At 35.7% G+C, this 27,372-nt stretch overlaps 1 protein-coding gene across 1 annotated transcript in view; it reads right to left on the bottom strand.

Annotated features, from left to right (window-relative positions):
* PXDNL (peroxidasin like) overlaps positions 1–27,372 on the bottom strand; it is a 456,789-nt gene that overhangs the window by 20,765 nt on the left and 408,652 nt on the right. The window contains exons 18-20 of the mRNA XM_080802773.1: positions 21,079–21,213; positions 18,668–18,876; positions 3,378–3,492 (exon numbers count right to left, since the gene is read on the bottom strand). Coding sequence (XP_080658899.1) covers positions 3,378–3,492; positions 18,668–18,876; positions 21,079–21,213 — 459 coding nt within the window. The remainder of the gene's footprint in view (positions 1–3,377; positions 3,493–18,667; positions 18,877–21,078; positions 21,214–27,372) is intronic.

The following is a 27,372-nucleotide window of genomic DNA, read 5'->3' as shown; positions in this document are numbered from 1 at the left end:
CAATTCCTAAGCCAAGGACACGTTACAGAGCTTACACCAGAGAGGGCATGTAGGAAAAGGTAGCACTGAAAAAGAAAAGAAGTTGCCAATGCCAATTACTCAGTCACTAGATCAACTCTATACCTCATGAGACGCTGTGAATTAGAGGCACCATGAATCACCACAAACCAGCTTTTACTATGGTGTTATGTTCAAATCAATTCAAGTGTATAAGTATTGATATGGATGATACTAGTAACCACAGATAATTTTAATAAAGATTATTTAATACTTTTGTTTTCGTGGTGCTCTCTCCTATAAATCATCAGTGTCGAATCAAAGGAGATTTAACCGCAAGGAAGTCTGGATGATTGTATAAAGTTATAACCAAGATTTAAAGTACTGAGTATAGGAACAGAAGGAGTGACTGATACCGAAAAGACCAGATTATACAATCAGATGGTGTTCACAATTGAACAAGTATGTGTTGGGTGTTGGTCATGTAACAGGCATTACGCTAAGATACTTGTAGGGTGCTTTCCAGTAAGTAGGCTTCTAACATTCTCTCAGAAAAGACTGATTGATGAACAAGCAGGAAATACAAAATTTGTATGAGGAAGACAAATAAGAAGGTAATGACTCCTGCCTGAGGTGGGGGTGGGAGGGTGGAATGAGTCAGGGAAGCTAAATAAAGCAAACCGTAGTTCTTCATTCATTCCAGGGACCATGCAATTCTGATTGCTCTGCCCTAGAGGCCACATCACCTCACTCAATGCACCCAGCAGTGCCAAGAGACACTTGAAGCAGGCTTGTCTTCCAGATGAGAATACTGTGACTTAGTTGTTAATATGTCCACATGGTACGGTTATTAAATTGCACAGCTGAATGCAAATCAGGATTTAAAAAAAAAAAATTTAAAAGTCCTTTCTTAACCACTACACAGACATTTTAGCCTGATCATATTTGTGTTTTAGACAGTGTGGAAAGAGAGAAGAGAGACAAGGATACCAGCTAGGGAGATTATTGGGGGTAGCCAGAGGGAAGGAGGGAGAAGAATGAAAGAAAAAGATGTACAGTATGGATATTTCTATATTGTAAATTCTTAATAAAAACATGAAACTCAGCATAGAGTTTGTAAGAAAAAAATAATACTTATCAAGTTAAACTGATGTTAACTCATGAATAGTGTATTGAAAAATGGATCAATTTTTGACCAAAAGAGAGTAAATGCAAGAAAGATGAATGTGCAGAGAAAAGTAAAAGTAAAATCATAGCCTGAGTGATCTGCCCACACTGAGTGAGAGGATTTGGCCTTTTTTGATCTAAACAAGTCTTGAGCACAACAAAACTATCTACAAAGGATTACTGAAGTGTGTATAGTTAGAAAAAAAAAACAAAGCTGGTATTATCTTTTTATTATCATATCAATAATAAATGGAATTCTCAATTGTGAGACTCATGTTTGAGTAAAATTTGATGAGATTGGCAGGAGACTAAAACTGAAATTAACCAAATCTGTAGCTGAGTGACTAATGCTACAGGTAAGCAGAATGTCCATTAGGTCACCATAATCTTCAAGAGTTCAGATAATACTATACGTTAATTATTACCTCAAAACAAGTGAAATGAATGTTTTTGGAAGGACGGGATATGGCTGTAGGGTATGGCAGAAGGCAGTGGTGTTTTTTCCATGCCACATACCTTTGGATTTGACTGGAAGAGTCAGATCTCTATTACCATCTTATAAGTAAAAGAGAAATTGCCTATAAATGTGTCACCCAATATCTATTTCCAATTTCACTCTGGTGAAACATTCCACATAGTAGAGTGGATTACAAACCAAATGAAATGCTAAATTAAATAAGGGCCATGTGACTTATTTTCTGCCCCTTGAATTACTTAAAAATGGTTCTGACTGGAGCTATGGCTCCTGGCCAAGTCTACCTTGCAGGAAGGAGCTCCAGTAACACATGGAACAGATTTAGTTTCCTTAGCCTAGAATTTAAGGCCTTTCTCTCGCTGCCTCAATCTTCTTTTATAGAATATTCTTCCAAGATGTTCTTCATCCCTAAGTATCGAACACACCAGGTTGTTTAGACATGTTTAGACATGTTTAGACATGCCAAGCCTTACCACTCTCCAAACATACTTAACTTTTCTTTGCCCCCATGATTTTGCTCACTGTGTTTCCACATATATATATATACACATATATATAATATATATAATATATAAATATATATATATTTGTATATATATTACTATAATTAATTATATATATAATTATATAATTATATATTATATATATTTATGTATATAAATATATATATTTATTTATATATTACTAATATAATAATTGCACAAGATGGGTATGATTATGCCCATTTTGCAGCTGAGGAAACTGAGACTGAAATTTTACATAACCTGTGGCCATGAAGTAGTGGAAACAGGGTGTGAACCTGTGCCAGAGTCTGAAGCCTTCACCCATCTCCCTTATCATATGACCCACTTTCTCTCCTAGATTATAAATCTTACAAGACCATGTCTTGTTCACTTCTACATACATCACAAATTCTCAGTTGTGACTGAAGGCAGGAACTCCAAAAATATATTTTGAATTTGACTGAATGATAATACTTAGGAGGCTGCTATGAACGCCAAGTTACTAGCGTGTGGTAACAAAGTGTTTTCAATAGTATCCCTCCTATGGGGCTGTGAATTACAATGTTTTTATTTTTGTTTTTTGTAATTAAATTATACAAGCATCTAATGAATATTTACTCAGTGAAAAGGAGCTACTGTATATACCCATGCTCAAGTCACTGTTTCTCTTTTCAGAAATTTCCAAGACAATTGTGTGGAGGAACTTTGTAAAGAACTAACTACATATGAAGCTTGTATATAAGTGTCACAGGAGAAGTCCTAACAGATTTCAAAGGAATAAGATTGACATTTCTCAATTTTCCAAGGGTTCAAAAATATCTCATTTTGGTCACAAATGAAACCTTCCTTGCTATACACTATACATGAATTAAAATCAACTTAACTTGATAAATGTTATTACTTTCCTTACAAACAATATGCTGAGTTTCCTATTTTCAAAAATAATTTTAAAAACAGCAATATCCATAATGTGATTTAAGGAATCATAAATAACATTTATGATGTGAAATTTTCTGTACTTTATTGAGAAATATTTATTACTGAGCATGCCCTGGATATGATGTTCCAGAGTGAAAAGGAACCCATATTTATCACAAAGCTTATTTGCTCATCATTGTATAATTTATCCTACATGTAAATGAGTCAGCCATGGTTTCTATAAAAACCCTCAAACTGTATATTTGAAGTGAATCTATGGTAAATAGCCCAAAGAAATTAGATATTTCTGTACATACCTACTGAGTAGATCACTTAAGTCCTTATCTTTCTCATCAGGATAGCTATACTGAGCAGACCGTTTCTTCCGAGATTCTTGTGTGAATGCTCTGAACTGTCCTCTACTCCTACAGTCTGTGGGGGAAAAGTATCCACATGAGCATTGTGTGAGATTGCCATCATCCTCCTATCTAGAGTATCTCTTTAATTGAGAAAGAAAATGGATAGCTGCTTGGTCAATTCAATTACAAGTTTCTGATTTTGCATGTGGCTCTAACTCTGTTTTTACCAAAGCAGGTGAGATACCAAGATAGTTTGCAAAATCTGTAGAGGCTCCACAGGGAGAGCAAGCTGAATCTGAGCAAGGACACTGATCACAGGGCACATTCTTTTCACTTAGAGGACTTGACAATGGGGAAAGAAACAAAAACGTGGTAGACAGCATGTCTACGGCACAACAATGTGCACAGAGTTAACACTATTGTACTGTACACTTAAAATGGTTTGCATAGTAAATTTTATGGTAAGTGTTTTTCACCACAATAAAAACACATGAGAATGGTCTGAAATTTTTTATATAAATATGAAACAACAATAAAAACAAATGTTCTTTAAATTTCATCCGAAAAAAGTTAGATTGGAAACTAGGTATATTGAAAAGAAGAAACACAATGATGTAGAACCTACCTTTCCAAATAATAAAACTACTATATATAAAGCTAAAAAAAAAAAAAAAAGGAAGAAGAATTTTTAATGCTGGAGGGAGAAGTAGATTGAAATGGAACAAGATAACCATCCCAGAGCTTTTCACTACACACTTGAATCTAAGAGGTTACACTGGACAGCATAAATTAGAGGGAAACAAGGGATTATTCTATAGCATTTTGTATTGGGCAATAGCAACTTATTTCTCAAGGAAGGGGAAGTAAAGACATCTTACACAATCACGTTAGCATATGTAAATTAAAATCAAGAGGAATATGTTCCATGATAAAATATTAAGCAAAGCTGAGGATAAAATTTAACTTGATATTTTAAATAACAAAATAAGCTACAAATGCTATAAAATTAGACACAAAAGAAAAATAAAACTTTGTTATACAATATGAACTTACCAATATTAAAACAAATAGAAAATAAACAAATGACGACATGTCAAAATGGTGACAGTGATGTGTCTAACATTGTTATAGTTATTTCTTTTTTCTTACTCTACCTCTATCCTTTGTTTTGTCCCAGTTTTCAATAAGAAATAGTCATGATTTAAACAATTTAAAACAGTAAATGTAAGTAAGCAGAAAGAAATGGGTTATTCCGAAGTCTGATTCACTTCAGTAGGCTGAGGTCTGGGACAGGTGGGAGACTTTGGACAATCAAGGAGGAACATGAAAGTAAAGAATTCTTCCAAGGGACAGAGAAGTACTCAAGAAGGGAGGTAAAACTGTGGCAATGACAAACTCCCTCAATGGGCAAGATTTGCCCATGAACTCATGGGAAATACATGCTGCTGAAAATGTTGCATTTGTTACTTTTGAAAATGTATTTTTGAGACATTACAGATAAAGTTATGTAGTATACTAACAGACCTATACATGCCTACTTTTACACAATTACTTCAACCTAGCATCTTATCAATAATCAATAATCCATAAATATTTGCAGATCTGGGTGAGAAAAAATAGAAATGAAAACAAAAAGAAAAAAACTAACACATATGGGTTTCACTCATGTAATAAAACTTAATTTTTAATTATTTTTTAAATTATTTTAATTTTTCTATTTCTGAAGAGTATATAATTTTTGTCAATAAATATGTGGAACTTCCTAAACTAAGTTATTAGACTAAGCAGTGTAGGGAAAATAAAAATGAGTAAGGCATGGTTCTTGGTTTTGAAGACTTTGCAAGTGGAAAAACACAGAATTTCCAGTTAAGCCAAATATCATATCTTTTAATCCTCATATAAAAAGGAAAAAAGTATAGAGAAAGGGGGCTGCAGGTCAACTCACATTATCTATTGTCTATTCTTTTAGGAAGATAGAACTTTAGAATTTATTTTAAAGTGCCAATAGAATATGCAAGGTCAGGGACGCCTGGGTGGCTCAGTTGGTTAAGCGGCTGCCTTCGGCTCAGGTCATGATCCCAGCGTCCTGGGATCTAGTCCCACATAGGGCTCCTTGCTCCTCGGGAAGCCTGCTTCTCCCTCTGCCACTCTGTCTGCCTGTGCGCTCTCTCTCTCTCTCTTTCTCTTTCTGGCAAATAAATAAATAAAATCTTAAAAAAAAAAAAAAAAGAATATGCAAGGTCATATACATAAATCCCAAAAGTGAAGAGTTACATTTGTAATGTAACAGGTATATCATGATACACATATGGGAACAGAAACACAGAGAATCACTCCCCCACACCCTAGTTCACCAGAGAATGAATGCTGAGAGTGGGGTGAACAACTCACTAGAGTTGCAATGACCAGGCATCTCTTTTATGTGACAGGTTTTTTATTCCTGACATCTTTTTTTTTTTTTTAATTCACCTTGGTATTTATCCCTAGTTATTGCTGAAGAGGCAAATCATCTTTGATTGCTGAATGTTTGGCTCTTATGCAAACAACATCTGAATTGAAACAGTATGTTAATTTGGTAGATGCTTTGGTTTTATACCTATGCATATATATCTTTTATAAATATGTATATACACTTGTTCAAACTCTGTTCTTAGGCCTAACATCAATTATTAATTTGAAACTTTATAATAATATGTGATGGGTATTATTAGCCCTAGTGTTACCTTGAGGAAACTAAGAGAGGTTACATTACCTTTTCCAAGCTACTCCAGCTTTTTATGGAAGAGGCAGGATTTGAATCCAGATATATTGTCTCAAAAGCCCAACCTCTTAACTGCTACACTACAGCAAGGAATGAGAAAAATAGAAATAATAAGATCAAAACTCCTGAATATGGGGTTTGTGCAACTTTGGAATAGTGGTACCATTATTTGTTAACTGAATGAATGAATGAGTAGAAGGATGGATGGATGGATGGATAGATCTAGAGTGGAAGATAAAAGGAGATTACTTGAATTCATATTGGCTCAAAAATACTGTCAAATTTCTGGTCTACATATGACTTAGTGGAGGCATGTTAATTCAGCAGATACTACTTCAAGATGCCATTGAAAAAATAAAATAAAATTTTAAAAAAATGTTTCCCTGGGGTGGGGGGAAGAAAAAAGAAGATACCATTAAGAGATGTGGATGAAGATAAAGCAATATGGCTCATTTTCAAGAAGTATAATGCAATGTGTGTATGCATGAATACATATAACTTCCCATTCAGTACAGCCTAAGTTGGCCCCCCAACCCATCCCTCAGCCTTTGTACTATGAATGAAGCCCTAGATCATTACTGTGTCAAACAAAATCCTTCCCTGTGCATACAATCCTCTGTCTTCAGCCTCATTTCTCTCTAATGCACCATTCGTGGCTAATCATCCAGCTCCAACTTTATTTGGTCTCTCTCACCTGAGTAATAAACACCACAGGTGTCATGTCACCATCTCTAAGAAGCCTTTCTTAAACTGCTAGGACCAGGTCAGAAGGAAATTCATTACATTCTCTCAGCACTCTGTACCTCTGTCTACTATTCTTCACTGGCTAAGGAGAGAGCAGAGAGGAGGGCTCTGTCTTACCTACCAGTTTATCCCCATCACATAGTACAGCACCTGCTCATGGTCCACACAGAATAAATATTTTAATGAATGAGTGAATGAAATCAAACAGGCCAAATCGTTCTTTTAAAATATCCAGTTCTTTGTTATTTTCTGTGTTTAAGAGTTTGATTGCAGGATTCAATCTAGGTTTATACCATGCCTTCCACATTTGAAATATATTACTTTGGATAAACTACTTAAACTTGTTGACTCCATTCTCTCATCTGTACATGAGGATGATAACACAATTTATCTCATGGAGTTGGTGAGAGAATTAAATGAGTTAAGGGAAGTAAAACATTCTGAAAGAATGTCATATATAGATTAAGCTTCAACATCGCTTTTATTTTTGGAAAAAACTTTAGAGAATAAGATGACTGACTTATTTAGTTCATAAGCAACTTTTGCATAATGTCAAAATTATAAATGCTTTTGTTCATAGAACTAACATTCAAAAAATATTGTTGAATGAATTAAAATTTAAGATAATGTGCTTGTAGACAGTTTTTCAAGACAATTCCAAATGAGTTTAAAAAACAATTTCCCTGAAAATAATTGGTATAAACACTTCAGGATTTTTTTACATTTACATTTCTTTATAGTGAAAAATAGCACAGAACAATTTGCAGAACTTGCATAAAAGCAACAACTTGCTATTTAAAGGTATTGTCAAATTAAACTAGTAGAAACGTGATGTCAGTCTGTTTGGCAGTGAGTACTGAAAAAAGGAAAGCTTATTTCAATGGGTATGTAGATTGCAGTCATGTCCCGTGAGTCAGACCAGACCCCATCTGGTCTGGCCTAGAGATGGACACATGGTAAGGAGACATGTCAGGACACGAAATCCTGGACATTAATGATCAATTTCATGAAATCAAAAGATTCTGAAGATAACAAGCTGCTTTAGGCATGGGTCTGGATGTTCTGATTTGTTGGAGTGGATTGACATTCCCTGATGAGTAAACAAGTTCAAGTTGGGGAGCTGAAGGTACAGTAGCTCAGGCAAACATACATGTTTGCATGAATTGATCAAAACTCTACAACTGTGGAATATCAGGGTCCTGATGCTGCATTCCACATACCAAAAATATATGAATGATGATAGGCTTAAAAATTGACAAAAATATATAACACTCTGTTTTTAAGTTATGGTCAACCCTTGTTTCTTAACATTTTAGCACTTCTCATTTGCTGGTAAGAAGAGAAAAGGGGGAGAAGTACAAATAACAATTTAATGAAACATAAAAATGACAATTTAGGGGAGACTCTGAGAACAGCTTTATTCAATGCTGTTGTCTTATGTTGTATTTGTGTAACAATCAAATATAATTCGTAGTTCCTAGTTCCTATGGAGGAACTAACATTCTCTATCTTTAGATGGTGTTTCATCTGAATTAGTGAGCAATACTGAACTGTCCCCACAGTTGTTTTGAAGGGAGGGATGACAACAGGAAACCACTCATACTTCTTCATATTCTTACCTGCATTCCATTTTCTTTCTACTTTGCAATTGCATTATCTATAGCAGTGCAATAACTTACTGCAAATATGGTGGCTTGAAACGACACAAATACATTTTATGGACTGAGCTGTGCTTCCCCTTAATTCATATGTTGAAGTCCTAACCCCCAGAACCTCAGAATGTAACCTTATTTGGAAAAAGGGTCTTCGCAAATGTATTTAGTTAAGAAGCGTTCACACTGGTGTAGGGTGGGCCCTAATCCAATGTGACTGCTGTCCTCATAAAAAGGAGAAGCTTGAACACAGATACACACAGAACTAGAAAACCATGTGATAATGAAGGTTGAAAGGGGTAATACAGGAGAAGCCAAGGCAAGCCAATGATACCAGCAACCGCCAGAAGCTCAGGGTGAGTCAAGGAACAGATTCTCATTCATAGCCCTCAAGGGGAACCAACCCTGCAATACCACAATCCTTCTGTCCTCCAGAATGGTGGGACAATAAATGTTTATTGTTCGAGCAGTGTAGCCTGGAATAGTTTATCATGGCAGCCCTAGCAAACTAAAATTTTAATTATTAAAAATATTACATCAAATATTAATTTATTATTAAAATATGTGAAATTAAGTATATATTAAAGTGCTATAATATAAATATTAATATTTAATAAAACATCCCACTTAATTTTCATTACCTCCCTGACAAAATATTTGTTAAAATGATTTAAAAATGTCTAAACAGGTGTGCCTGGGTGGCCAGTTGGTTTAAGCGAGTGTTTTGGGCTCAAGTATGATCTCAGGAGCTGCTGGTATCAAGCCCCTCCTTGGGCTCCCTGCACAACAGAGAGTCTGCTTCTCTCTCTCTCCCTCTGCCCTCCCCCTGCTCATTCTCTCTCTCTCTCTCAGATAAATAAAATATTTAAAAAATGTCTAAGTAACAATTTTATTTTAAATCTAATCATTTAGTTTTAGACTAGTTGAATTGAGAATGTTGTATGTCAATTTTCCTTGTAAGAATTTCAGTTTTCCTTGCAATATGACATATAGTCAACTTTTCAGAATCTTCTAGGGATATTTTAAAATAAAGTTAATTCTAGTTTATAGGGCACAAAGTTGGATACATCTCTTATAAAGTGATCTCATTAATAATATTCAAATATACTTCCACTAAAGTGTGCTAAATAGATGTTAAGTTATTTCACACATGAGAGTTTCTAACTATGACACGTACAGATTGTGAAATGAAAGTACACCCATGTCCATTAACGCTTTTCTTTCTTAAATTCAACTTTTAAAAATATTGTTTTTGCCACTCATGTTTCTGTCTCTTTGTGTGCCTGGCTTACTTTTACCTATTGTTCTATATTTGGTCATTCTAAATATTCTTGTTTAAGTGTATCTCTTGTAATGAGGTAGAGTTGAAACTATTTTTGGATACATCTAAGAATTTTTTCTACCTTTAATAATTCCCTTAATACACTGAAACTTCAACTAAATCTGAGTCTTACTAGCTTTCTTTAATTTTTCCTTATGCTTCTTTGGTTAGTTCCTATGTTGTTGATTTTATTTCCCTAGTGATCTGCAAGGCATACATCCTGTCTTTACTGCTAAGTACTTTATATTTCATGGCAGCATATTTGAAAAGAAATTTCACTAATTATCCATGTCAATATTTAAACACTAATAATTCTAAATATAATGAGAATTTTTAAATTTTATAGTAATACCAAAAAGAATCATAAATCAATTTTTGGTATTAAAAGACCTTTTCCTAACCTAAACAACTTAATGAAACTGTACTTATTAGCAACCTACTTTTTTTTAAAAATTTTTAATTAATTAATTAATTTATTTTTTTTAGAGAGAAAGAGTACGAGTGTCAGGGGGTGTTGGGAGAGGCAGAGAGAGAAAGAGACAGACTCCAGGCCCAGTGTGGAGCTGGACACAAGGTTCCATCTTATGACTTTGAAATCATGACCTGAGCAGAAATCAAGAGTGCCACCCAGGCACCCTAACAACCTACCTCTGGAATGGGAAGGTTTTTTCCTACTGGGATGTCATAGATTGTAAATAAAAACAGGATGCTGTATTTGGAAGATAATACAATATCCTCAGAACTTATGAGATGTCATTTAATAGCTGATGTTTTATTATACACACACACACACACACACACACACACACATATACATGTGTATATATGTAAAGTCAACATTATCAGTAGAGTTTGATTCATTAACAGTATCACCATTTAAACACATCAATTTTGTATCATTTCAGGGCTATTTAGTGCCCTTTATCCTGCTTATGAGGTTTGTTCTCACCTTGATTTCAACAAACTATTCATATAAGATATTATGTACTTACAGAACCAAGGAGAGTGGGAGATGTCCTATGGTGCTCTATTAAAAATAGCAACTACTTTCAAAGACAAACCTGAGAACACTGTTGCAAATTAATTGGTTCATTAAAGCTTTATAGGAGTTGTTGAAATCTTACTTCTTTAGTAATACTTGGAAGGCATTTTATAAGTTAAGCATGAAACAGCCATAACATCAAGAAATATTGTGGTAATAAAATCAGTCTCTTATGGAAGAAATTAAACTTTCATTAGTTTACAAATATAAGCACAATTTATTTGAACTAAAGTCAAGAGTAAACATAAATATATTTACATTTGTATATAAAATATACTGTATTTAAAATTACTTGATGTTTTAAAGACAGAACTTAATGTAAACTATGCAGCTGGAAATTGCAAGACCAGATGGTTCCATAAACCCCAGTAGAAAATATGCATCTGTTGGTTCTTTGTGAAATTGTTTTATTTGAAAGAAGTTTTATTTAATCAAGTGGCATGGGGTCTTAATACATCACCTGCATTAGGTGTTATTTTTCATTTCTAAATGAAATGAAAATGACATGATTGGAGAGTAAATCATTTTCTGACACTCAAAGAAATGTTTTATGCTCTATGTAGAATCAATTTTATCAGTAGGGTTTGATTTATTTGATCTACAGCACAAACAAATGTGCCAATTATAAAGCTCACTGAAATAAGTAGATTGGTAATAAGGACTTGTGAATATTATTAGTTGCATCTGTGATGTTTATAATATTATGCAAAGGCTCTTGATCTATTCATTAAATGATACTAAAAATTAGTTTAAATTGATGGTAAAATGTCAAGAGTGTTACATTTACAATTTGTTAGCATAGGATTCTAAAAGGAACATCATCCAGCTAAAGAAGAGTTCCCATATTTATCTCAGGTAAAAGGGACTTGGAGGAGATTATGGAAAGTATAGAGAAAAGAAAACTAGTTATGACATTAAAAGGTAAGATAAGGAAGAACAGAAATAAAACCTGGACGTGGAATTGAGATGTCTGCATTCCATCCCTAGTCCTGCTAATAAATAGTGAGGGTAGTTACTTAGACCTTTTCAATTTTTTCTTCCTAATCTTAAAATGAAGTGGGTTTTTCTTTTTTTGTTTTTGTTTTTTCCAAATGAAATGATCTCTCAGGTTATCTCTCACTCTGAAGGCCTATAACTAAAATAGCTAAGGGAGAAAAAGAACACAGACATGTAATGTGAAATGCTTTATGCACACAGACATGTAATGTGAAATGCTTTATGCTTTATAAATTATGTCAAGTGATATAACATATTAAATCTAAAAATCTGAGAAATCTTGCATTATCTTATGTGCAATAAAATTCCTACTTATTAAATCATTCATTGTGTCATTTGCTATTTTGATCACTGTGATCTTTTTTTAATTACAACCCTTGTGAGGTTTTCATGTTCCCTTTTCTTTAAAACCAAATCAAATCAATCAATATTTTGAATATTTGTTGCTTATAAGATAACTTCCACAGCAAAGGCTCTGTTCTGAGCCTCTCTTTGTTCTTCACCCTTTTCTCCATATTTTTCGTAAGAACTTGACTGTTTCCTAGCACATATTTATGGCATTGAATTACTACTTCTCTGTTGGTTGAAATAAGAATGATACCAAATCAAGCAATTTATTCATCTGATCACTATCTCCATAAACTGGCCTAATGCTTATATGTACTTTGAATCAACCTATAAGTTGTTTTGGCATAATATAGACAGACACATTGTTGACAGAAAAACATTTTCTTATGTACTCAGGAAAACAGAAACCTCATGAACAGTAGGTAAAATAATCTTTGACTAGAATCTTCCATGATTTGAATTAGAATATTGTTTCTTTAACCCTTACCAATATTATTCACTTCAGAGTGCTGTATTTAAAGACTAACTCATAAGTATCCTAGTTTTCTGCCATATCGCTTATACCAAAGGCATGCATCTGCTTCATGCAAGCTTGTATCCAGAACCAGCCCAGAGCTCCCACTTTGCTTCTGCCTATTCTCTGGTACTACTTGTAGGAGCACCTGTGTAAATTACGGACTCCTCTAGTGACTTCCAGTGGACTGTTGTGTGGTCCGACAAAGAAATCAAACCAGGAGTACCTAGAACTTGTCCCAGAAGGAGGTCATACTGGTACATGGCATCCAATTGTCTTTAGATTCTTTCACACACATTCAGTTGCAGTTTGCTCATATTGACAGAATCAGAGTCAACACAGCAGATGGTTTAAATCCATGTGTCAAATACAGAAGCTGAGCAGAGAAATAAACTCATAAGACAAAAATCATGAAGTGGGCAAGGACAAAATGGAACAAACAAGATGCCTAGGGAAGTTTTCCTAAATTTTTGAAGGGTCACCGTGTGATTTTTGTTTTTGTTTTGTTTTGTTCTGTTTTTACTTTTAAAAACTATTTATTTGAGAGAGAAAGAGAGAGAGAGCGAGAGAGCGAGCAAGCAGGAGAAGGTGCAGAGAGAGAGGAGAGAGACAATATCAAGCAGACTTCCCGCAGAACATGGAGTCCCACACGGGCTTGGTCCCATTACCCTGAGATCATGACCTGAGCCTGCTTGAGACTCTCTCCCTCTCCCTTCCCCCACACTCATTCTCATGCTCTCTCTCTCTCTAACAACAAAAACAAAACCAAAAACAAACAAACAAACAAAAATCCCATGGACTTCATGGGCTTAGAGCCGATGGGATTTATATATTCCCAGACAAGAGAAGAGGAGGGAGCCTGAATGACCTAGCAAACAGTTAAAATGTGTTTTGCTTTTTCCTTGTGGGAACTCGTAAGGTTCTATATAAGAATGCTTTTAATCTTCAAAGAAACCAATGTTTTATAACTGAATTCCAGGTCCTACCCTAGCTTCAGATCAAAACTAGTTTTCCCACAGCTTGCTTCAGTATATTTTTAGTCCACACAAGAGAGAGCATCAAATGACTAAACAGGAACCCCCATGACCTTCAGCAACCACATATGCGGGTTAACACGGCCACACAGGAAAGCTCAGGTTTTCCCCAGAGAGCTTAGACCTTGATCAGGATGCAGCTCAAGAAAAAGCAGGAAGAAAAGTGCCTGCCTGGCCTGGTGGTATATGCCTCATCTCAAGGCCACAGGAACTGCAGGGATTCCCCTGTGTGGAAGATAGGTGTTCCCCTGGGCTCCCAGTCTTGGGGTCAGGACTCTCCAGGGCAAGCTGTGCTGCCTGGGATCTGAAGACCAGTGTGGGCTTGGGGGCCAAGAGAAGGCTGAACTGAGGCCCTGGGAAATAGTTAGGCCAAGTGCTCCCAAGGAAGCCTAACACCTGTGGAACCACCCAGCCAGGGAAGAAGACTGGAGGCAGCTTAGCTCTGGAAGGACTTGATGTCCAGATTTCTGTGGTTTCCCTGATGGCTTCTGCCTTCAGGCCCTGCTAGGGGTCTCTACTTCTCAGAAGGTGGAGAATGACCTGGGTAGAAAGGCTGTCTTCCTGCCCTCGGCCTGGGAGGGGCTGATATCATCTTCTGTGAGGTTTTTTGCCATGGAGATAATGTTAACAACCAGACCTGAATCCCCATGATGTAATAGAGGAAAAGTAACTGCCCATTCCAGGAGACTGACAGCCAAGGAAAGAGTAGGGGATGCCATAGTCAGAGCATGCCCCCATGGGACAGAAAAGGCAGAGGATTATAATAGAGGAATTTAAGACATGGCAATGCTGCAGAGAAAAACTTCCTAAACCTTAATTAGATGAAGTTGGAGCTAAGAAGTTAAAAGAGGAATTTAAAAGGAGGATGGTTCCTACTGAGACTGAAATTAGTGAATTTGATATTAGTGGTCATGTGCAAAAAATATATTAGAATGTTTAGCAAAAATATAAGAAGTTGAAATAAGAAGGACAAGAAAAGAGATTTGGAGGGTAAACTGTTCAGGCCTAACACCCAGGGATATTTCAAAAGAAAAAAATATATATATGTATATATAAATTATACAATGTTAAAGAATATATAATTAAGGAATATGACCCCTTTGTTGAAGAAAAGTATAAATCGGTGAATTGAAATTGCTCACAAAGTTTCAGACTGAGTTAAGAAAAGTTATATCTAGACATATTCTGACCTAGTAATATAAATAAATGGAATGACTTGGGGATGTTTATACAGTGGTATGAAGCAAACATAAATGGATAACATAATGTGACAAATGACATGCAAAATGGAAACAAAGTCCAACTTCTTAATACCCTAAGATACTCCACCACTTCACTGCCTACACAAACGCACAGCAACAAAGCTCTCTAAGTGAACATACATGTCTGTTGCATGTCTATCTTTTAGATCTTGTGCCTTTTATCTACCAAAAACAATAAAGTACCATTATCCAAAAGTCAATTTAATTTATAATATTTTTTAGAAAGATTAAGAGTTCATTTCAATGTATTTATGCATTTAAGAGAGAATTTTTGTTGTAGTTAAATTTAAATTTGGAACTTCTGATAATCAGTATTAACAAGCAGGCTACTATTTATGGGAAACAGAACTGAAGAAATAGTCTTGAAAAAAATTCTTCTTTAAAAATAACATATACAGTTTAGTTGAGAGTCAGATTGATGACACCTTTCCTTCTAATAAAGATAAGCCACTAAGATTGCTTGGAGTGGCTGTTAAATTCCAAACCGAGCTCTATGTTTTTCTCTAAGACAATGAAAGTTAAAACAATTAAATCACTTAAGAATGAGATTATCAGAGAATGGTGAAGAATTCTTCAACAGGAAAGGGAACATGGGTAAGATAAGTACAGTGATTAGTAAAGACAGTGATTTCTAGGTCCTTTAATGCATCCATTAATACCTCCATTCAGTACATCCCTTAATGCTTTAAGAAAGTAACAACTTCAAGTGTCAGCGGTGGACACAATGTGGCTAATACAAGAATTTCTGGCCCCAGTTAATTTGGACAACTATGATGTGCCAGCTAAGGAAAATTACAGACCAACAATCTACAAAGTAATTCCTCAGTGATTTGAATCATTCTATCTGCCCCTAAGTAACTGCATGCTGCTGTTAATTGGAAGGTATAAGAAGTCTATGCCATAAATAAGCAGTCCACTTTTGAGAAGTTACCAACTATCTTTATTCATAGTCTCCCATTTTAGGGGCACCTGGGTGGCTCAGTCAGTTAAGCCTCTGCCTTCTCTTCAGGTCATGACCCTGGGGTGCTGAGATAGAGTCCCGCATCAAGCTCCCTGCACAGTGGGGAATCTGCTTCTCTCTCCCTCTCCCTCCCCTAGCCCATGTTCTCTTGCTTACTCACTCTCACCTCAAATAAATAAAATCTTTTAAAAAATAAAGTCTCTCAGTTTAAAGAATGTCTTTTAATTAGGTTTTCTGGAAAAAACATACTTTTGGTCAAAAAGTACAAAGAAATATAAAATCTACATCTGCTTACAATGGTTCTCATTATAGACATGTTCAGATTCCTTTTAGTATGATTTATTTGTATCCTGAGGTGTATTTGTATCCTTAGGTGATTTTGCTCCCGAAATGATTTCTGAGCATTGTATTAAAGAAGACTTAGGCTGCCATGTAGCCAAACATGATTTTGAGAATGACAGTGCCATTAAAGAAGACACTTCATTTTTCTATCCAACTTCTTGGTAAATGTTTACTATTGGTTAATTAATTTCCAGGGTGTTTTTTGTTTTGTTGTTTTTTTTTTTTTTTTGAGACACTATCAAATAAAAAGCATTTTTATTATTGTTCAAGACCACAAATTAGGCTCTTAATAATAAGAATGCTTCACATATTCAAGATTCCCTCCTCCCCTTGCCTGTTAAATCTTCCCAATGCATTTTCTAAAACAAATATCACCAATAACAAATGCATTACAATTTAAGTAATGAGAAGATCTCTCCTCTGGGTCCTGAGATGTCTGAATTTGATAGTACATTGGAGCCACAGGACTGAAGGAGAAGGAGGGTAGAAGAGGCTGGGTGCCTTCATTTGGTGGCTGCTCACTACCTGTGCCATGCCCCTGTCCTATGGGTGCTCCAAGGAGACCGTGCACACAAAGAAAAGAGCTGAGGCTTTCAGGTTGACTATATATAGGTTTAAATCCCAGCTGGGGGACCTCAGGATATGTAGTTATCATCCAGGAATCTCATTTTCCTCATATGTGAAGTGGGGACAGTGATACCCACCTTGAAAGACTCATAAAGATTATGAGGTCAGTAGGCGTTATATATGAATCACCTACCACTGGGTTGGTGGTGTGAGCACCTAGAAAAGTCAGATGTGGGTATAATGGGACCACAGCTTTTGCTTCCTGGACTTGAATCATTGCTTCCATCCAGAGCACAGCTATTTTCATCGTGGCCCACACCCTGCCATCCCATCTATTTTTTCCTCCACTCAGTGGGCTCAATGCCCAGTCTGAGGACTGCAGAAAAAGCAAGAGGAGTGTTACTACTTGCCATTCATCTTGTTTTTCACATTGCCTCTCTGAGTCCCATGTTTTGGAGATATGGAAATATTTCATTATTTCTGGCCATAATTCACCAAGAATTTGAGGTGAGGAACAGTACACTTCCTCCTCATAGTACTAAATGACTTTCTTCTCTGTCCCATAAAACCCACCATAGAGAAGAAGGAAACTGCAACTCAGATGTCACTGTGTTTTTGGTTCAACATTATCTCCTATTTCTAGAACTTGCTTTTCCTACTCAAGAATGTTTGGGGCTAATAACATCCCCTCTCCTGTGAATGCCAACTACTATTTCTATGATTCCAGCTGCATTTTTCTTCTTAGAGAACATCAGAGCTCCCCTGTGTCCATAGCCTCTAAACGTGGCAGGCATGAGGTCACTGTGGCCCGTGTGTCGGTAAAGGCAGAAGAGACACAAGTGTGGTATTGTGCAAGAGATATGTGCTCGTGTATGGAACCATAGCATGTTCTGCTCAGAACCAATCAAGCTTTTAGTTAATTTCTAGGTGTCATCTGACATGGATCCTTTCCTTAGCCATAGGTTACCACTTACTCCAAGTTATCTGACACTTTTAAGCCATATTCTCTTCATTTATTAAAGGAGAATAGAGCCACATTTCTTAAGAGGTAATGTGGTGGCAAACTAGAAGCATACAAAGCACCTTAGGTAGAGTTTGGCTCATAAAAGGTGATATGGCAGATGTGGAAAATTATGTTGTATCACTAGAGAAAGTTCTCTAACTCTATCAAGACATCCCCAAATTTCCAATGAACATGGGTGCAACATCATAAGAAGACTAAATAGTCTAAATTAACTGAGCTACTATGATTTTTTTCTCCTCTTTGTGGTCTGCTGATCCCCAGGAAGCAGATATATCCAGTACCAAATTACTGGAGTCTGATGTTTGGCATAGTCATCTGAAGGGCAGGGAGAACTAGAGACCAAATTCATCACCAAGGCCCAGCCCATTCTGCTGGGCCCTTCCTGCTCTCCCAGGCCTCCCCACTCCCTGCCCAACTCTGTTGGGCCCCTCCCTCCCTGGCAAGCCCCTCCGACCACCCAGTCTGAGGAGGTAGGACCCAAATGGAGGAGGCTGGGAGGTGGAGCCTTTGGCCTTCCCGTTGTCTTCTCCAAAGTCCATCTGATCCCTAAAAGGAAGAAGATTTGCTCTCGTGTGTTTTCCTCTGTGCACCTTTGTTGAAGGAGCATAGTCTTTGATGTTAGAAATCACACAAGCATGCACACATGCAGATCCAGACAGGGCAATGGTATCCTCACTGACCTTCACAGCAGTCTTGCCACACTCGCAGGTCGACCTGCGGTATCTCACTGCAGCTCAGGTAATCCTGCGGGTACTGTGCCTTCACGAAGACATCGGCCTGGACTTGCTGGATGTTGTCACCATTGTCACAGAGCACACGGCCCAGTGATGCCTGCTTCAGCTGAGTGAGTTGTGCGGGAGTGAACACCCCGGGGTTCTCATACCAGAACCTGGGGGTCAGCAAGGAGAGGTGCAGAGTGAGGTCTCCGGCAGAGCACTGCACTGAGCTGTGTGCAGAGCAGTGATAATAGCAAGAAGAGCTCAGCAAAAGAGAAGCATATGGAAAAGATTATGTTTGTTCTCCAACTAAGCATGTTTGAATTGCCTCCAATTTGTATAAAGTTCTTAAATCCCATGGCTTTGAACTATCACTTTCTATTCAAGTTTTACAAAATGATTCAAAGTAAAGCTTTGTAAAGTTTTAAAAGGTTTTAAAAAGCACATTTTCTAATCTAAAATTCCATAAACTGGCCTTAGGAATTACCTGAACAATTTAATATTGACATGTTTGCCTAAAAGGGAAATGTTGCCTTGTAATTATTAATACACACTAGTTTATTATATCTATTGGCTAATTAGAATGAACACATTTGGTTTCAAATGAAATGATACAATTTAAAAAACACTATTAAAGTGAACCTTTGTTCATTCCTTCAGGAAATATTTCAGTACCATATGGCAAGCACTTTTCTCATGTAGGCATACAACACATGATAGAAAGGAAAAGACTGTTGCCACTCACATGGTATATGGGCTGACTTGAGTCCCCTCAAAATTCATAATCTGAAATCCTAGCCCCCCCGTACTTCAGAATGTGACTTTATTTGGAGATAGGTCCATTAAAGATGTAGTTAAGTAAAAATAAGTCATTAGAGTGTCGTGGGGGAATTAAGGTCATAAAATATGGACACAGACAAGTACAAGGGGAAGACCATTTGGAGAAAAAGAGAGAAGCTGACCATCTATAAGACAAAGAGAGAGGCCTCAGTAGGGACCAACACTCCCAATCCTGATCTAAAATCCAGAACTGTGAGACAATACATTTGTTGTCTATGCCACCCTGTCTTTGGACTTTGTTATGGTAGCCCTAGTAAACTAATACAAATGGGGAAGACAGTTGACTCCAAAAAACCAAAGCTTTCCCAAATTTGTTTAGTTTTTAACTACATATATTCTTAAATTATTATCAATTAAACATATTAGCCCAACTATGTGTTGCAATAAATCCAGAGTGCTAAAACTAATTTATAAAAATAAAAATGAAATATTGTACTATGAATGCTTGCCAATGTGCAATAAAAGGAATTAAAGCTGTTCCTACTTTCTTTATAATATAATTCATAAGTAGAAGAAATTGGGAGGAAAAATTTTAAGTAAAGAATAATTTTTAGTATAACTTTAATTAAAAACTAAGTTCTAGGCAGTGTTTTAAGTCCTATATATATGATATATATAGGGCACATATATATCACCTATGCAATAATACAAAAGGTTGAATTGTCAAACAGGTTCACAAGAATCCTAGCCCTTACTCAAGACTATACTAATGATTCAGAAGATACAGCGAGTACTTGGAACACATTTGGTTCAAGTAAGAGAAGAGAACTAATAGTGTGTCCTATGCCAACCCAGTGGGGGCTGATTAGTTTTTCAGTTTTCTTAGTTGTTTTTTTTTTACTTGGTTAGCCTTGCAAGAAAGATATTACATGAACTTACATCTCCTGCCAGCTGTCTGCCATAATTTCATAAATTCAAGTTGAGTTACAATAAACACTTTAGACAAACCAAGAGATTTTTAGGAAGAATTCCCAGTTATCATTCCACTAGTAAATGCCCTTCACACAGATTTTGCCAGGAGGTCTGTTATTGGGTCAACAAATCTTCCATGAAGATAAAAGGACAGAGCTGCGGGCCAGCTGTCAACTTTTGCACTGCCAACATCATTTACAGTTGCCACAATTTATGAGCCCTAGGTACTACTGTTAATCAGACTTTACAGATGAGGCAACAGGTTTCAGGTGTTATGTTTCTTAAAGTTAAATAGTTGCAAGTAGGGGTGCCCAGATTTAAATACATGGTAATGAGTCTAGCGCATCCTTTTAACCACTGACTTCTATGCCTTTTCTAGACAGTCTATTTCTTATTTTTTTTTCTTACAAAGATTCATAAAAATTTATAAAAAGGAATGTTATCTGGTATTATCAGTAGTCAGAAAAATTCTGTGACCAGCTACTATTTGTTATTGCTCATATTCAAATTATTTTAAATCATAGAAAGCATGGAATCACACTTTTAATGTTATTGTACACCTATATTTTGGGGCAAAAAACTGATTTCGTTATCTTTGACAAGTATAACAGACAAATCTTCACCTATCTCCATCTCTTAGCCGCTGAAACTGGGTAACAAACAGGCACATAAGTGTTGGTCCCACTCTTGTGCCAGGGATCAGGTCTTCAACCATGAGAGCAGGCCAGAAGTCAATATTGCCTGGTGTGCCATACAACCTGAAACAAAGATGTACAGACATCATATGCTGGACTGTGAAAGTGACAATGACAGTACTATTTATACAAAAGACTACAGAGCATTTTTTAAGTTATACACACTAAAAAGAAAGACAGAGATTATTATTATTCCCATTTTACAAATAACAACTTTGAGATGATAGAATAATTTAGGGATCACCTAGCTGACCAGGGAACAGAGCAGTGACTTAACCAAGAGCATTTAACCCTAGTCATATAACATCCACTGTGTTCTTCTTTATAAATACTCTGTAAGTATATGGAATATAATTTTGTGTGTGTGTGTGTGTGTATGTATGTAGATCTATATCCAACTAATTCTTTCAGAAACATGTAACAAATAAACTATTAAAAATGTCCATGTCAGTGTATATGGTATGTAGGTTAAACAGAGTGAAAAAGTAATTTGAGGAAATAATATAATGTGTTCGATAATTTTGCTCTTGCTAAAAAGCAAATGATATTTGATTTGGAACCTGAAGTGATTTTTTTTTAATTAAAAAAAGTCATTATGCAAATGACAATTAAGCAAATATCTTAACACACCATCCATTTAAAGAAAGAAAATAAGACCGGTACCCATGAAACTCCTTGTGAGAGCAGCTGAGACTGTTTTCTCCCTGTCCCTAAGGATAAGCAAGTGAACAACTTGACCTGTACCATATTGTTACTTTAATATTTTGTTTCATGTGTATGATCCCATAGACTCCATTCAGTTCAGCTACATATGCTTTAACCTTGACACAGTTGGAAACGTCATGTTCATATTTCCTTTGTTTCACTCAACAGTTTATTTGGAGAGATTCATTCCTATTGTTGTACACATCGGCTTCCTTTGCTCTGCTCTATAGTAGCCCGTTGGATACTCCCAGTTTAGTTGTCTGTTCTACTGGTGTTTTCAGTTTTTTACTATAAACCTTCTCATGCATGTTTCTTCACACAGACAAAGGTCTTTCTAGGCTAGCCATCAGCAAATTTTAACAACAAATGATAAGGTTATAAATATTTTCCGCATTGTGGGCTCCATTTTGCAATTACTCAACTCTTCCCTTTTCACAAAAGCAGCCAAAGGCAACACATAAAAAAAGGGACACAGTTTTGTTACAATAAACTTTGACTTACAAAATCAGGTAGTTAGATTTGGTCAGTGGGCTAGGGTTTGCAGATCCCTGCTCTAGAATATGCTGATGCTAAAGCTTCAAATGCTGAGTGTGGAGCATGACACCTTAGACACTAATAGATAATGCCAAACTGCTGTCCAAAATATATGTATAGTTCATACTCTTACAATGAGCATAGAGAAGTTCTTGGTGATGCATCTTCAATTTTAATGGATAGTGTCTTTGCCATATGGAATTTATTCTTCAGTTTTTTTGTTTAGTCAAATATCATTGCTGTTGCCCTTCTTCTCCTTCCCCCACATCCTCCTTCCTTCCCCTCCCTCTCATCCCCTCTCCACCCTCCCCCTCCTGCTCCTTCTCCTCCCCCTGCATTTCTTTTCTTAATTTCTGAAGATAGCTTTTTTTTTTTTTTAAAATATCTCAAGTACTTGTTTGAGTGTTTGAGTGCTTATTTAATTCAGATTCAAGTGTCGTATTGTAGATTCCTTCTGTTTCAATTTTTTTCCCCTGGGAGAATTTTTCTCTGAAATTTTTTTGATTTGCATTTTTGTTTTCTTGCTACATAGCTTTATTTGAAATAAGCTTTCTCTCTCTCTCTCTCTTTTATTCCTAGGCATTTCATGAAATGATTTCTAGTTCAGTAGCATAATCTTCTGTCACTGCGGCAAAGTACAGCATCTTTGATTGAAGTATTGGTGACAATGGGAGACAGCAGGCCCTAGTGGCTTTTATTTCTCTTTCATTCCTACAGCATTCTTCACTTCACTTCATTCTGCTTGGCTTCCTATGTATAGAAGGGGTGTTTTCCCCTCTCTACTTATCTTCTGTCACTAAGACATGGCTACCTCTGGTTACTTTCAGCCCTGTGACTGGGGTTGTAGACTCCCAGGTTCCAGAGCTACATTTGGTGATTTAACACTTACTGTTGAACCATGTCCTTCTAGAGAGATTTCTTTTTTCTCATAGTTCATCTATATGCCCTGATCCCCTTTTGCCCACAAAGACTTTTAAATTTCTCCATCCTTCTTTCCATGCCCACAGACTTGCTGTGGAACTGGAGCTTTGGTGGCAGCTCTGTTGGAACTTGGTGATTATTTTCAAACTTAAAGTAATTTGAAATTTATGCCATTCTTGTCTCCTACTAATTCTGAATATATGAGTCATGTGTTTTTTTGTGTGTCTTCTTCATCTGTCTCATATTTCTGTAGGAGGCCATGTTAAGAGATTTAAAATCAGATGACCATTCATTATTTCTCTGAGACTAACTTGAAAATATGCCTACTTTATAAAATTTGTTCTAATTTCATGGGTAAGAAATAGTGTTTCACTATGATTTTTCATTATCCTGATTACTTAGTTGAGCATCTGCTATATATTGATTGGGCATCCTTTTTTTAAATATAGGTAAAATACCTATTTATACCATGTCTTTTTACAATTTTTCTTTTGGGTTATGTTTTCCTGTCTTACTTTAGGAGTTCTGTACATATTCTGGATGCTAATGCACTGTTATTTATGTTCAAATGTATTCCTCAAATTTGGGATTTTTTTTTTAAGTCAAAAAAAAAAAAAAGAAGAAGAAGATCCCCACTGAGTGCAGAGTACAACATCAGACTTGATCCCAGAACCCTGAGATCATGACCTCAGCCAAAATCAAGTCAGATGCTTAACCGACTGAGCCACTGTCAGACCCAATGGGACTTTTTATATTAATTATTGATAGAATTTATGTAATGAAGATTAAAGGAAAAAGAAATGATAATTTCAATGTTTGTAAAAAAAAATTCCAGGTAAAATGCAGCCACCCTTTATATTAACTACTCTCATTATGTTAGATTTTGATGAAAATATTGTCTTCATCTTAAAGTCAATTTTATCAATTTTTTATAGTTTTTTTTTAATTTAATGTAAAAAAAAACCTTTTCTTCCCCAATGCTGTAAAAATCCTTTATATTTTGAAAAGTTTTAAACTTCTGTCTCTCAGATTTAAGTCTCTAATCTATTTGGAATTGATTTTCATATATGATGTGAGATAGGAATCCATACTCATTTTTATCCATGAAGAGCCAATTTTTACTGCACTACTTCTCATTTCTCCCTAATTTGTCTTGCACTACTTTCAAATATCATGATTCCACACAGGAGAACATTTTTTGTGCATGGCTTTCCATTCTATTCTATCAGTCTATTTGTCTATTCTTGAATCAATATCACACTATATTAATTACTAAAAGTTGTAGAATAAGTATTGCTAACTGGAACATCAAATCACTCAATTAGATTCTTCCTGGCCATTTTCTCTACCAGGTTAATTTTAAAATAAGCCTGTTGATGCCACAACAAAGATCTTAATTAGAATCACAATAAATACATAATTGTAGGAGAATACTGACACATTTGAATTATTAAATTTTATTCCTCCTGAACAAAATCCATATCTCCATTTCTTAAATTCTCTTCAGTAACCAGAAAGTTCTCAGATTTTTTCCTAATATGTTGCATAGCTTTTGTTAATCTTCTCTTCTCATTTGGTATTGCAATTTGACTTTTCTTAAATTCCTCTTAGTTTACTATGTACACAATTTGCAAAAAATAATTATGACAATTTTATTTGATCCTTTCCAGTATTTATTTCTTTCTTATTTTATTGCCTCACTATGGTTTTCAATACAACTTTGAATATTAATCATGATATTTGTCATTCTTGTCTTATTCATGTGTTTAAATGAAATGCTTTTAACATTTAATCACTTCCAATAGATTTTTTTTTTTTGAGCTTCCCTTTATTAAGTCAGGGTGTTCCATTTTCCCAGAATACTACTAAGAGCTTTTCTGAAAATCAAGAGGGTTGTTGCATTTTACCTAGAATGTTTTTTTCTACAAACATTGAAATTATCATTTCTTTTTCCTTTTAATCTTCATGATATAAATTCTATCAATACTTTAAAAATGTTGGACCAATTACATTAGCAGAATAAACCTATTTTCATCATGTTTAATACATACATTGTTCGACCTGGATTTTTAATGCTTTGTTTAGAAGTTTTTATCTGGGGGCCCCAGGCTGGCTCAGTTAGTTAAACATCTGCCTTTAGCTCAGGTCATGATCTCCAGGTGCTGCAATTGAGCCTGACATCAGGCTCCCCACTCAGCAGGGAGTTTTCTGCTGCTCACCCTGCTGGCACTCTCCCTCCCTCTCTCACTCTTTCTCAAATAAAGAAATAAATAAGTTTTTATCTATATGTATATAAGGTAATGTCTTATAAAAGTTCTTTTTGTCATAGTCATTGTTTTTGTTTTTGTGTTTTTTAAATGTCAACATAGAACTGGCCCCTAACAGTAAATTAATTAGTATTCTGTGTTCCCTGTTTGTGTGCTCTCAGAAAAACTCCATGGGCCTCAGGACTTTTGAATACTAAGTTTGATTTCAAGAATATGTGTCCAAATGTATTTTAAAAGTGTCCTTCCCATTTAAAGTCATAACATCTACCATATTTTGCCACACCATTTGATTTCTCTTTATTGCTGTGTCCCCTGCTGTATATTTTCAATAAAATAAATTAAAAAATTTGTTACTTAAAGGTAAATTTTAATTGTTGCTCTGGATTGAATTATGTCCTCAAAGAAAGACCAAGTACCTGTGATTGTGATATAATTGGAAAGTAGGATCTTTGCAGATGTAATCAAGTTCAGATGAGGTCAGCAGGGTGGACTTAAATCCAATATGAATACAACTGCTGTCTTTATAAGAAGAGGGAAATATGGACACAGATGCACTGTGAGAACACCATGTGATGGCAGAGGCAAAGACTGTGTGCTATAGCCGCAAGCCAAGGAATGCCAAGGATTGCTGGAAACCACCAAAAGCTAAGAGGTAAACAGTTCGCCCTTGTAGGTTTTGGAGGGATCATGGTCCTGCTGACACTTTAAATTCAGACTTCTGACATCTAGAACTGTGAGACAATAAATTGCAGTTGTCTTCAGCCACCTAGTTTGTGGTACTTTGTTACGGCAGCACTAGGAATCTAACACAATTATCAGCTCCCATAATTCCATACAAAAGTCACTCTTAATTTCTAAAACAGTTTTCCTGCCAAAATGTTCATTGTCCTGTTCTCATTTTTTTTAATGTAATGTGATTCTGCTAGTCCTTGAATTTATCATTAAATTAATTTCTTAGACTCAATAATAGAGATGTTGCATACTGAATGGTTAAAATGACATTATACAGCATATGATAAATAATGGTAAATGCAAATCAGAAAGTTAAGGTGAAATTAATGTCTGTGAATTGTTAAGAGGTCACACAAGAAACATTAGTTTGAGGTTTTAAAAATTAGAACATCTGGGGCACCTGGGTGGCTCAGTGGGTTAAGCCTTTGCCTTCAGCTCAGGTCATGATCTCGGGGTCCTGGGATAGAACCCCGCATTGGGCTCTCTGCTTCCCTCTCTCTCTCTGCCTGCTGCTCTGACTATTTGTGATCTCTCTTTCTCTCTGTCAAATAAATAAATAAAATATTTTTAAAAAATTAGAACATTGAACTTTCCCAGATAGGGTAATCTTGGTTTTGTTAATTTCAATCCTTTGATACTGATTTGTTTTTTTCATCCCTTAACCAATTCAGCGAAACATTAACCATTTTCATCCTTATTATAACTTACTGCTTTTGTTGTGGCTCACCACATAGCTCCAAGAAATATTAAGAGCTTTTTAAAGGTAGTTAGTACAGGTACCATATTGAGTAACTTATTAATCATATATGGCTTATATTTTAAACAATAATAATAATGAGCTCCAGACTAATTAGAGGGAAGTCTGGAAAAAATGATTTCTCAAACATTTTTTACTGATTCGTCCACAGTATTCAGGAGAATGTTATCTCTATTTTTTTTTAATTTTTAAAATTATAGACGTTATACCTCTTCTTTTGGTTATAATTAGTCCCTAGTAGGAATATAAAGCAGCTTTCATGTTTAATTCTTTTGGTATGTCAATTCACTTCTTAGACTTCCTCCC

This window comes from Martes martes, assembly GCF_963455335.1.
Source record: "Martes martes genome assembly, chromosome: 4".
Taxonomy (NCBI): domain Eukaryota; kingdom Metazoa; phylum Chordata; class Mammalia; order Carnivora; family Mustelidae; genus Martes; species Martes martes.
This window is presented reverse-complemented; position numbering and strand designations above follow the sequence as displayed.